A 13,386-nucleotide genomic window follows, 5' to 3' on the forward strand; every position below is an offset into this window, starting at 1 on the left:
CCATAAATGAGGAAATGTTAACGCTCCATTTAGACACTGCAGTTAGCCCTGGCACACCCACATTGAGGCATTGGGCTTGATTTTAATGAAGGAGGCGGGCTGACGGCAGATCAGATTTTAGGTTGATTGGCCTCGTTACGGCCGACGTGCGGGTCCCTCCAGGCAATTGCTTGCAGAGTGTCAGATTCTCGCCTCTGATGACACATTGTTTCAGGAAAGATTTAAAGGGGCCATGTCCCCTTTGCAGAAGTTTAAAGTGCTGGCTGCTGCAGGAATGGCAGCCCCAAAAACTAAGGCTGCACCCAGGTTCAATGAGGGCTCCCTCCATGCTCTTGTGGAGGGAGTTAGAGGATGTCAGGAGGTCCTTTTACCTGGAAACAAAAGGAGGAGGCCTCCTCAACAAACCAAGGCAGCTTGGCTGCAAGTTACTGAGGAGGTAAGTTTGAGGTCTGTGTGCAGACGCACATGGGTTCAGTGTCGAAAAAGGTCTAATGATCTGCTGAGATCACCTAAAGTGTGGCCTCTGTTCTGGGAAATGGGAGTTCAAGAGCGAGGGCTCAGGGAGAATTCCATTTAGAATGTTGGTGGTGACACTTAGCCCAAACCACTGTTTATTGGGCAGATGATGCCTGGGGTTTTGAGAATGCCAGACTTATATTTATCTCCATGTGCCAGCCACCTGTGGTTGAAATGTAAGCTTATGCGAGACTGTCCTCCTCGTCCTCTTCCTCTTCTTCCGAGGAGGCTGTGTGCTGAGCCACTTGTTCATCCGGCAGCACTAAGCCACGCTGCTGTGCGATGTTGTGCAGGACACAGCAGACCACGACGATTCTGGACACCCTGGCTGGTTCATACTGCAAGGCTCCACCAGATCTGTCTAGGCATCGGAAGCACATTTTGAGCAAACCAATGGTTTGCTCGATGATGCTTCTGGTGGATATGTGACTCACATTGTACCACTCCTCAGCATCGTTTGATGGCCTCCTCATCGGTGTCATGAGCCACTTTTTTAGGGGACAGCCCTTGTCGCCAAGAAGCCATCAGGAAATTTGGGTTGGCAGATGGAAGAGCTGAGGTACTGTAGACTGGCACAGGATGAAGGAGTCATGGCAACTGCCAGGGTACTTTGCGCAAACATGCATGATGATCATCTTGTGGTTATACACCAGCTGAACGTTCAGGGAGTGGAAGCCCTTGCGGTTGACAAATACAGCTGGGTTGTGCTAGGAGGTCCTCATGCTTCATGTGCGCAGTCTATGATGCCCTGCACCATTGGCAAGCCTGCCATATTGGCAAAGCCAACCGCACGCGCGGTCACACTTGGGCCATCCGTGGAGAACTGGATGTAATTGTGCGCCTTTGCAAAAAGGGCATCGGTGACCTGCGTGATGCAAGTGTGTGCAGTCGACTGGGAGATGCCGCTGATGTCTGCAGCTGATCCCTGGAAGGAGCCCGAAGCAAAGAGGTTGAGTGCGATGGTGACTTTGACAGCCACTGGTGAGGAGTGTCCACCCGCTACTCGGGGCTCCAGGTGTTGGTGCAGCATTGCGCAGATGTCAGCGACTACCTCTCGAAAGTCTCAGACTCCTTTGGCACTGCTGCTCAGTCATGCTGAGGAAGCTGATCCTCTGCCTGTAAACCCTGTGTTAGGGGTATCTCCTGTGGCGAGGTGCAGCCCTGCGCTGAGGCTCTCCGCCCTATGCATCATCAGGTGAGTGAGGAGGAGGTTGGTGCTCCTGGTGCTGCTGTTGTGGCTGGTTGTGTGTTGCCGCGGCTGCTCTTCCTCCGAATCTGACGACCAGGATGAGAGGATGTAAATGGTTCCCATCCCATTGTTATAGATTTCAGTTGAGGCAAGAAGCTTGCAAGCGTACACTTAGGGGTCGATTTTCAGTGTGCCATGAGGCGGGCTTTTAGGCGTGCGGGGGGCTAAAATCCCGAATTCGGGGGTCCAGACACCATCCCGCCCAAAACCTGCCTCCATGTAAGTTTCCCGCACTGGGACCCGCCGACCCGAGGCGGAAGGGATTAGTGCCAATTAACTGCCTGCTAACAGGCAGTTTTTAGCCTAATCTCTATTTTGGAGGTTGTCGTGTGGGATTCCCGACGGCTCCAAACCACGGCAAGTTAGAGGAGTCGGGCCGTCGGGTTGAAGGACTTGGAGGGGTCAAGATGTCGGTGTTCAGGTGAGTGATGGGTGCATGAGTGCAAAGGTAAGTGTGTTTGGTGTGTCTAAAGTGTGTAAAGAAGTTTAGCGTGCAAAATTAAGGCACATGGGATTGGGGGCAAGGTATTGACTTGGATAGAGAACTGGTTGGCGGACAGAAAGCAAAGAGTTGGAATAAACGGGTCGTTTTCCGAGTGGCAGGCAGTGACTAGTGGGGTACCGCAAGGATCGGTCCTAGGACCCCAGCTGTTCACAATATATATTAATGATCTGGACGAGGGAATTGGATGTAATATCTCCAAATTTGCAGACGACACAAAGCTGGGTGGGAGGGTAAGCTGTGAGGAGGATGCCGTGAAACTCCAGTACGATTTGGACAGATTGGGTGATTGGGCAGAAACATGGCAAATGCACTATAATGTGGATAAATGTGAGGTTATCCACTTTGGTGGCAAAAACAGGAAGGCAGATTATTATTTGAATGGCAATAGATTGGGAGAAGGGGAAGTGCAAAGAGACCTGGGTGTTCTTGTGCACCAGTCGCTGAAGGTAAGCATGCAGGTGCAGCAGGCGGTTAAGAAGGCAAATGGTATGTTGGCCTTCGTAGCAAGAGGGTTCGAGTACAGGAACAAGGATGTCTTGCTACAGTTGTACAGGGCCTTGGTGAGACCGCACCTTGAATATTGTGTGCAGTTTTGGTCGCCTTACCTGAGGAAGGACGTTCTTGCCATGGAGGGAGTGCAGCGGAGATTCACCAGGCTGATACCTGGGATGGCAGGAATGACGTATGAGGAGAGATTGTGTCGATTGGGCTTATACTCACTGGAGTTTAGAAGATTGAGAGGGGATCTCATCGAAACTTATAAAATTCTGTCAGGCCTGGACAGACTAGATGCAGGACGGATGTTTATGATGGCCGGGGAGTCCAGAACCAGGGGTCATAGTCTAAGGATAAGGGGTAAGCCATTTAGGACTGAAATGAGGAGGAATTTCTTCACCCAGAGAGTGGTGAACCTGTGGAATTCTCTGCCACAGAGGGCGGTGGAGGCCAGTTCATTAAATATATTCAAGAAAGAGTTGGATATATTTCTTACGGCTAAAGGGATCAAGGGATATGGGGAGAAGGCCGGGACAGGGTACTGAATTTGGATGATCAGCCATGATCTCATTGAATGGCGGAGCAGGCTCGAAGGGCCGAATGGCCTACTCCTGCTCCTATCTTCTATGTTTCTAAATTACCTGTACTTACCTTTACAGCTTTCCTTCCTCTGGGTTTCGGGAGTGACAGCCTGCAGCTTTCTTTGCCGGCGAGATTTCTAATTGAGTTTGTGGAGAAGGACTCAGGTTAGAAGTAAGACTGTCAGTGTTTGACAGCTTCAAGCAGCTGTGAAACACTGATATTTCATCTGTCACCACGTCTTGACAGATGAAATTTCAGTCTGTGACGTCACCTGTTGCTGGGTGGCCCTTAATTGGCCTGCTGAGCCCGCTGGGTGGGCTCACCGAGGTCAATCAAGTGAAAATCGCGTGGATTGGCCGCATCTCGATGGAGGCGGGACTACAACCCGAAAGTTGTAGTCCCGCCTCCTTCCCGACTTCTGAATGAAAATCCAGCCCTCAAAGTGGCCTGAAATTATTCCAATCAGGTAACACTGCAGATGGGTGCCAGCTTGAACAGTCACAAGGTCAGCAGATTTGCAAAATCTTATCCCAAACCTCCAACAACAAAGTTGTTGCATTTGAATGTCAGCCATGTTACAGGAGTGCTTTTAAAGTGCTCCACCAATGATTACAATTCACTTCCTCGAGAAACTCATCTCCTTGCAGCTGGCATGTTTCTGACAAGACGGGAAACAGGAGCCAGAAGCAGGAAAATGGGAAACCACTATAAAAATAGTTAACTGCCTTAACTACCTGTCCCACTGGTTCCTGTCAGGTCAGTTTGAGAGCGGCTGACCTGACGCTCACAAAAATCGTGTGCTGGCGATATGGAGGTGGGTTGGCAGTCTGAAGTCATTTTTTCTGATTTTCGCTGCCGACCCGCCGCCTCAGGGCTATTAAAATCAAGCCCATTGTTTCTCGATGTATTTATTTAGGTGTTCCATGCTTGTTTTTAACTTTCTAAAGAGTTATATAAAGAATGGCCCACCAGTTTCTGGTTTGGACTCTGTACAGCTGGGGATTAGAGTGTGTGCTTGCAAGCTTCTTGCCTCAACTGAAATCTATAGCAACAGGATGGAAACCATTTTAAAAATGTAAGTCACTTTTCTTCAGCTTGAAAAGTGCCACTAATATATTATTTTGACACAGTACAAATTGTGCGTGTGTTTTTTGTAGATTGAGGCTGGACTGTGTATCTGCGCAGCAATGCCGAACAAAGTGTGTATCCTCCGCTATAATGATGGGCTTGATAGCTTCGCCATCCGCAAGGTGAGTGTGTTCACGCAATGCATAAAAAGACCTGCTAAAGCTCAGAATAAAACGAATTACTCCATTGACTGCACATTGCCACTGCATGCTATGCTTTGAGATTCTCCCACATCCTAACCATTATCAACCTGTCGTACATTCTGCAGAATTCTTACAGTATCAGAATTATCCCATGTACCACAACCTTGACAGCCAGTAGACTTGATAAACTAGAAAAATGCATTTTTGTTGGCTTTTGTAATCCGTCACAATGGACTGAGTCATCAAGTATCATTCTGCTTTTTTTTCTCTACAGGAGATTGAAACGTCTGAGCCCTGCAGCTGCATCCAGTTCACTGGGTACAGCATCATCATTGGTACCAACAGGTTCTATGAGATAGAGATGAAGCACTACACACTGGAGGGTAAGTACAGCAGTTATACAACAGGAGCATTAAACACTGCAAGGTAGTTTTACCTGTATCTAACCTGTACGATACCTGACCTGGGAGTGTTTGATGCTGACAATGAATACTGAGTGTGGTTGAGTGATCCTTTTATTCTACTATTGATCTGCCTCACTTTGAGCACAAATTGTTGCTGAAAAATATTGTTTAAACTGTCCGTCTTTCTGCCTCCTCAGCTGCAGCTATTGACTGTTACTAGGGTACGGCACTAAAGCACCAGCAACCCTCCAATAACTCATTCAAGTGGCTGTTTGTCATGTGTGAGCCTAGGCAGTGACTACTGGCAGAGACTATTTATCATTATGGAACATCATAATCAAAGCTGATGGCCGCTTTCCAGCAGGAGTCAAAGGATTTCAATGAATAGGAGCCCTAACTAACTTTCTTCACCTCCCTTTCCTAGCCTAGGGATACCGAGGTCAATTGTACAGCTCCCAAGCTGAGATCAGGAAACTAGAACAGGCAGGAACGTTCCTCGCCTATATGATTCAATACCACATCATCCATCATATTTACCCACTGAGCCATCTGCAGAGTCCAGAAATCTAAGATGTTATTTAAAAGTAGCTTTTATTATTCTAATATAACCAAATTTAGATAGCTGCTCAAAAAAGAATATTGAAGGGTATGGGAAGTTAGCAGAGTGGGATTAGACTAGGTGGAGAAAAACAGCAGCTTGATGGGCTATATGTTTCTGTGCTGTATCATTCTCCATGTTCGGATATTTTGAATTAAAAAGCTCCCTGCAGAGTTGGACAGCATTTGAGTATGGGGAATGTTTATCAAAGTAAGCAGCCAGCTCTGCCTTGACTCCATTGATAAATTTCGGTCTGCTAAAGAACCTACTCTCTTGACCTGATGAATCTGGCTATGATTCCTGATCACTGAGAGCTGTAAATTTGGTCTCTCTCGCTGCAGAATTTCTGGATAAGAATGACATGACACTGGCCTCCGCTATTTTTGCTGCTTCGTCCTACAGTTTCCCGATCGCCATTGCTCAGGTGAATAGCAGTGGGCAAAAGGAGGAGTTTCTGCTCTGTTTCCATGGTAAGTAATGAGCGCCTATAACATGGCCTTTGTCTATTTGCAATGATACCTGCCTTCAACAGCTTATAACCTGAAAAGGTGTTGAGTCAGGTGTATGTTGATGTATCTGCAACTGATTCTCCTTTTAGGAACAGTCTTTCTCATCCAAGCTAGATTCCAAACATGTAGACGAGAGAAAAGTTCTGGGGGAAAGTTGAAGCAAAACCATGGGTATCGATCCTTGGAAAGTAAACATGCCTTTTGTACTGGGGTAGCTTTCTGCAACAGGTCTACACTTTAAATGCCAATACAGTTTATGTGGCCTGTTGTGTGCAGAGTTTTAATACTGAGACAACCTTCCAAGATGTCGGTTTTCTGAAAATTACATCTCCCAAGTGATTTGAGTTAATTAGCGGTATAGATGGGTATCAATGTGGCTTTATATTGGGGCTGCTTCAACTGTACTCTGATTTCAATGTGAGTTTCTTATATTACACACTCTGCCACCAGCTGCTACTGGATCATTGGACAATTTCACCATTTATGACTCATTACTTTTTTTTCAATCTCCTCTAATCCACAATAGAATTTGGAGTTGTTGTTGATTCGTACGGACGGCGTAGTCGCACTGATGACCTGAAGTGGAGGCGTTTGCCCTTGGCATTTGGTAAGTTTGTGTTCACGGACCTTTCTGAATTTGTACACTGGAGTTTCTTAGAGCAAAGTTCTAGAAACTGGTATAGTTCAAGGGTTAAGATGACTTAAACATAAACGATTTGGACTCAGAAATCAGGAGTATAATTTCAAAATTTGCAGATGACACCAAATTGGGGGCATAGTCAATAGTGAGGAAGACTGCAATAAAATTCAAGAAGACATTAATAAACTTGCAGAATGGGCATATAATTGGCTAATTAATTTCAATATAGCTAAGTGTCAGGTGCTCCATTTTGGTAGGCAGAATAACGAGGCCACATACTGCTTGGATAAGAGTAAATGAGGTAGAGGAGTAAAGTGATCTAAGGGTACAGATACATAAATCACTAAAAGTAGCGACACAGGTTAATAAGGCCATTTAAAAAAAAAAAGCAAACTGAGCACTGGGGTTCATTTCTGGAGGGATAGTATTGAAAAGCAGAGAAGTTATGTTAAACTTCTATAGAACCTTGGTTAGACCACACTTGGAGTACTGTGAACTGATCTGGTCTCCATATTATATTGAGGCATTAGAGAAGATGCAAAAAGGATTCACAAGGATGATACCAGAACTGAGAGGATATACTTATCAGGAAAGGCTGAACAGGCTCGGGCTCTTTTCTCTAGAAAAGAGAAGGCTGAGGACTAGCTTGACTGGGATGGGCACCAGCATATAGGAGTAGAAAAGAGGAATAAGGTGCATAAAAGAGTGAGTGTGTTGGATAGTACTAGAGAAGATAGTACTAGAGGCGGAAGTAGTACCATATTAGATAGGAGCAGACTAAGAAAGACTACGAAAAATTCAAAAATGGGTTTAGAATGCATGTACTTAAACGCACAAAGTGTGATGAATAAGGTTGGTGAGCTACAAGCACAATTAGCCATGTGGCAATATGATGTTGTGGTAATAACAGAAGCGTGGCTTAAAAACGGTGAGGACTGGGCACTTAATATTCAAGGGTACAAGGTGTTCAGAAAAGATAGGGAAGGGAAAAAGGGAAGTGGGGTGGCAGTGCTGATTAAGGAAGACATTGTAGTGTTGGAAAGGGAGGATGTTCTTGAGGGGACAAGGGCAGAATCCATTTGGTTAGAGTGGAGCAAAAAGGGTATGATCACGCTATTGGGGGTATTCTATAGGCCTCCAAATAGTGAGAGGGAGGTAGAGGAGCAAATCTGCAGGGAAATCGCAAGAGCTATAGAGCGTTGATATTGGGGGACTTTAATTACCCAAATATCGATTGGGATAATGCTAGGGTAAAGGGAAAGGAGGGGGAGGAATTTCTGAAATGTGTTCAGGAGAATTTCTTTGACCAATATGTTCTTGGCCCAACTAGGAAGGAGGCATTACTGGATCTGGTGCTGGGGAATGAGGTGGGCCAGGTCAACCAAGTGTCTGTGGGAGAACACTTGGGTACGAGTGATCATCGCATCATAAGATTTAGATTAGCAATGGAGAGGAGCAAGGAACACTCTAGAGTGGAACTTCTAAACTGAATAGGGCTAACTTCAATGGAATGCGAAAGGATCTAGCCAGGGTAAAATGGAACCAAAGATTGACAGGAAAAACTGTAACGGAACAATGGGTGATCTTTAAGGAGGAGATGTTCCAAGTACAGGCTAGGTACGTTCCAACAAGAGGGAAAGGTAAGGGAACCAAAGCAAGGGCTCCTTGGATGACGAGGGAGATTGAGAAGATGATGAAACAAAAAAAGAGGGTGTATGATGCATGTCAGGTGAGTTCTTCAAGGGAGAACCAGACCAAAAACAGTAAGTTGAGGGGATGTGAAGATGAAAATAAAATTGGCAAAGAGAGAATATGAGAGTAGAATGGCAGTTAACATAAAAGGGCACCCAAAAATATTCTACCGGCATGTAAACCGTAAGCGGGTAGTAAGAGGCGGGGTGGGGCCTATTAGAGACAAAGAAGGTGATATATGCTTAGAGGCGCAGGGCAAGGCTAGAATACTCAATGAGTACTTTGTATCGGTGTTTACTAAGGAGGTGGATGCTGACAAAATATTGGTAGAAGTGGAAAAAGTAGAAGCAATGGAAGGGGTGAAAATTGATAGACACGGGTATGCTTAGAGTGGACACGTCGCCTGGTCCAGACGGCTTGCATCCCAGGATGCTAAGGGAATTGGGGGAGGAGATAGCGGAAGGGCTTGCCATAATTTTCCAATCTTCCCTAGATGCGGGGGAGGTGCCTGAGGATTCCATTGATTCCATTGGGGATGACACCATTGTTCAAGAAAGGGTGTAAGGACAATCCTAGTAACTGCAGGCCGGTCAGTTTAACTTCAGTGGTGGGTAAAGTTTTAGAAACAATAATCAATGAAAAAATTAACGGGCACTTGGAGAGGTCTAAGCTAATTAAGGAGAGCCAACACGGATTTGTAAAATGCAGATCGTGTTTGCCTAATCTAATTGACTTTTTTGATGAAGTAACGGGGGATTGATGAAGGGAATGCAATGGATGTTGTCTACATGGATTTTAGGAAGGCATTGCACAAAGTACCACATAGAATGCTGGTTAACAAAATTGAGGCTCATGGAATAGGTGGGTCAGTGGCAGCTTGGATAAGGAATTGGCTTAAGGACAGAAAACAGCAAGTTGTGGTAAATGGCTGTTTTTCAGACTGGAGGATGGTAGACCGTGCTGTTCCCCAAGGGTCAGTGCTGGGGCCACTGCTTTTTTTGATATATATAAATGACCTGATATTGGAATACAGAGTAGAATTTCTAAAGTTGCTGATGACACCAAACTTAGGGGTGTGGCAAACAGTGATGATGATACCAATCGACTGCAACAGGACATAGAAAGGCTAGCAGAATGGGCAGACAAGTGGCAGATGGAATTTAATACAGAGAAGTGTGAGATGATACATTTTGACAGAAGGACCAGGGAGAGGCAATATGCATGTAATGGTACAATTTTAAAGAGTGTGCAGGGACAGAGGGACCTGGGAGTTAATGTGCATAGGTCCCTGAAGGTGGCAGGACATATTGAGAGAGTGGTTAACAAAGCATATGAGATCTTGGGTTTCATAAATAGAGGTATTGAGTACAAAAGTAGAGACGTTATGCTGAACCTTTATAAAGCGCTGGTTAGGCCACAACTGGAGTATTGTGTCCAGTTCTGATCACACTTTAGGAAGGATGTGAAGGTCCTTGAGAGGGTGCAGAGGAGATTTACCAGAATGGTTCCAGGGATGGGGGATCTTAGCTACAAGGACAGGTTGGAGAAGCTGGATTTGTTTTCATTAGAGCAAAGGAGGTTGAGGGGTGATTTGATAGAGGTGTACAAGATTATGACGGGTTTGCATAGACTAGACGGGGAAAGGATGTTCCCACTAGTTGATGGCACAAGGACTAGGGGACACAGATTTAAGGTTTTGGGCAAGAGATACAGGGGGGACGTGAGGAAAATCTTTTTTATGCAGCGAGTGGTGAGGACCTGGAATTCGCTGCCGAAGGAAGTGGTGGAAGCGGAGACACTCAGGCCTAGAAATTGGGTTTTGGCTTAGCCAGGGCTTTAGCGCCGGAAGTTAGTGCCGGCGCTAAGTCCCCCTGCGCGCACCAAAAATTCAGTAGCGCCGCGCCCAAACGGCTGCCGGCGCTACTGAAGGGTCTTAGCGCCTGGAAAAGGGCGCTAACTGCCGTTTAGCGCCGCAATTCCGGCGCTGCGGCACCCGATGCGGTGCAGCAGGCTGGGGAAGTGCAGGCCTCCTCCTTCCGTTAAGGAGGAGCTGCCTGCACCCGGCCGCGGCCCGCGCAAATCTGTTTAAAAATGAGCCCGGCACCTCGGACAAGTGCCGGGCTTGCATCTGTTCCGGGGGGGGGGAGAAGTCCGGGGAGGGAGCTGCGGGCAGGCGGCCGGCGGGAAAGCGGCCGGTCGCCGCGGGGCCTTTAATGCGCCGGCGCAAACACATGTTGGACTCTGTTGCCAGAGTCTTAGTTGCGGCTGCCACGGGCGAGGTGGCTGCAACTGAATTTCGGCGCTGGGGCCCGTCGGCATGGCAACCGGGACGCTGCGCACACCGATGACGTCATCGGTGCCGGCGCAGCGCTACCGGTGCAACGCCGCTTTAGGGCCCCAGGGAATTTTTCAACTGGCCATAACTCTGGCGCTAGTCCCTCTAGCGCCTCAAAAGCGGCGCTAAGGCTAGTGAATTTCTAGGCCTCAGTGTTTTCAAGGGTAGACTGGATAGGCACTTGGGGGAAATAACCTTGCAGGGCTACGGGGATAGAGCAGGGGAATGGGACTGACTGGATTGCTCTACAGAGAGCTGGCACAGACTCGATGGGCCGAATGGCCTCCTTCTGTGCCGATATGACTCTATGACCTGATAGAGGTCTTTAAGATTATGGAAGAGTTTTACAGAGTAGACATAGAGAAGATGTTTCCATTTGTGGGGAGACCAAAACTAGGGGCCATAAATATCAAAGCAAGATATTGGGAATGCTGGAAATCTGAAATTTTACCAGGATTAGTAGAAATTGTAAAACTAATGTATTAACCCCACAATGTGTTTTTCTGTAAGTATACAAGGCAGTTGGCTGTAAACTTGCATGCAGTTTGATAGTTAAGGCAGAAATTAGTCAGATGATATTGTTAATCCAAATTTCACATAGCAACTCATTGTATGTGATTTCTATACAGTATCGGTGTAACCTCATCATTATTCCGCAAGCCTTCTGTAAGTGAGCCAACTGGATAGTTCAACTTGTAATCCCTCGTGTTCTGTTTGTGATCATTTCAGCTTATAGAGAACCTTACCTGTTTGTAACTCATTTCAACTCCCTGGAGGTTATTGAGATTCAGGGTCGCAATGCAGTCAGGTAAGTCCTGGATCAAATTGTTTGCAGTCAGTGTGTGAGAAAACCATTTAAAATAAAGTATTTGAATCAGCTCACAATACATAGCTTAATCGTAAGCACTCATCAGCAGGCTGAAGCGTGCTGGGTTGGGTAACAACCTTGTGTTCCAGCCAGAGAGCCTGGTCAGATGTTATTTGACCTGTTTATTAAACATAGACTGTTGCTAGATATGGCTATGCTTATGAATACTGATCATGGTTGAAACTACCCTGACTAACTCGCCCTCCTCTGATCCTTTTACTATATCTGTGAGAAGTGTCACCATTGTAGGTAGGAACCTAATTCTCCCAGACGGGAGCTTAGATTGTCATTAATTCAAGCATTAAGTGCATGCCCCAGGGACAGTAATCCGGTGGGCCAGTTACCAGATTTACGGCACAGTGCTACATTTGTTTCCTGTGGCATGCGTTTGTCAGGCACATGCAAGAGCTGCACCTTTTGGATAATGTTAGATTACAAAATGGCAGTGTGCAATGGATGTTGATGTAGTCTGCTGCACAGGGTGATGGTCACGACAAAAACACCTGGCTTCCATTGGATATCAAGGAACCACTTTTGCATGGTGAGCTACCCTAAGGAGACTAAGCATCTTCTGCACCAGTGAAAATAAGGTTTCTATCGCCAGACCTCGTAACCTTCTCTCTTCTCCTGTCCTGTTTTCTCCCACCCCCCGCAAAAAAATTCTGCAGTGACATTGAGCACAGTCTACTTTTGAATAGCCCCTTTGAAAACACGTCCAAGAAGGTCTAGTTGGGGAGGGGAGAACATTGGCTGAAATCATTTACAGCACAACGTGGTGATATGATGGGTGCTGGAGATCATCCCGGAAAGGTAGCACTTACTTTCCAAATTCAAGACAGCTGCTTGATTTGTTTGGGGAAAATAATCATAAGGGACTTATTATCAAAAGAAGTTGTATGGTGGAGTGGGCTAGCGCACTGGATTTTGTTCACAATCTTGGCTTCCTATTTGACCCTGAGCTGAGCTTCCGACTCCATATCCTCCATCATAAAGACCATCTACTTCAATCTCCGTAATATCGCTTGTCACTGCCCCTTCCTCAGCCCATCTGCTGCTGAAATGCTCACCCACCCTTTTGTTAGCTCCAGACTTGACTATTCCAATCCTCTCCTAGCTGGCCTCCCATCTACCACCCTCCATAAACTTGATCTCATCCAAAACTGCAGCCCATATCCTAACTCGCACTAAGTCCCATCCACCCGTCGCCCCTGTGCTCGCTGACATACATTGGCTCCCGGTCTGGCAATGCCTTGATTTTAAAATTCTCATTCTAGTGTTCAAATTCCCCTATGACCATCATCTCTGTAACCTCCTCCAGCCCTACAATCCTTACATTACATAGGATATATGGCACAGAAACAGGCCATTCGGCCCAACCAGTCCATGTCGGCGTTTATGCTCCACTCGAGTCTCCTCCCGTCTTTCCTCATCTAACTCTATCAGCATAACCCTCTATTCCCTTCTCCCTCATGCTTATCAAACCGCCCCTTAAATGCATCTATACTATTCGCTTCAACCACTCCCTGTGGTAGCGAGTTCCACATTCTCACCACTCTTTGGGTAAAGAAGTTTCTTCTGAATTCCCTATTTGATTTCTTGGTGACTATCTTATATTGATGGCCTCTAGTTTTGCTCTTCCCCACAAGTGGAAACTCTCTCTCTATCTACTCTATCAAAATATTTCATAATTTTAAAGACCTCTATTAGGTCACCCCACAGCCT

At 46.3% G+C, this 13,386-nt stretch overlaps 1 protein-coding gene across 4 annotated transcripts in view; it reads left to right on the top strand.

Moving 5' to 3' along the window:
- Nucleotides 1-13,386, top strand: part of cita (citron rho-interacting serine/threonine kinase a) — a 311,435-nt gene that overhangs the window by 270,276 nt on the left and 27,773 nt on the right. For all 4 annotated transcript variants that reach the window (XM_085961882.1, XM_085961879.1, XM_085961880.1 and 1 more), the window contains 5 exons: nt 4,505-4,597; nt 4,893-5,001; nt 5,962-6,090; nt 6,656-6,736; nt 11,526-11,604. In XM_085961882.1, coding sequence (XP_085818008.1) covers nt 4,505-4,597; nt 4,893-5,001; nt 5,962-6,090; nt 6,656-6,736; nt 11,526-11,604 — 491 coding nt within the window. The remainder of the gene's footprint in view (nt 1-4,504; nt 4,598-4,892; nt 5,002-5,961; nt 6,091-6,655; nt 6,737-11,525; nt 11,605-13,386) is intronic.

This window comes from Somniosus microcephalus, chromosome 19 (assembly GCF_052327205.1).
Source record: "Somniosus microcephalus isolate GS21.2 chromosome 19, FLI_Smic_1.0, whole genome shotgun sequence".
NCBI lineage: Eukaryota > Metazoa > Chordata > Chondrichthyes > Squaliformes > Somniosidae > Somniosus > Somniosus microcephalus.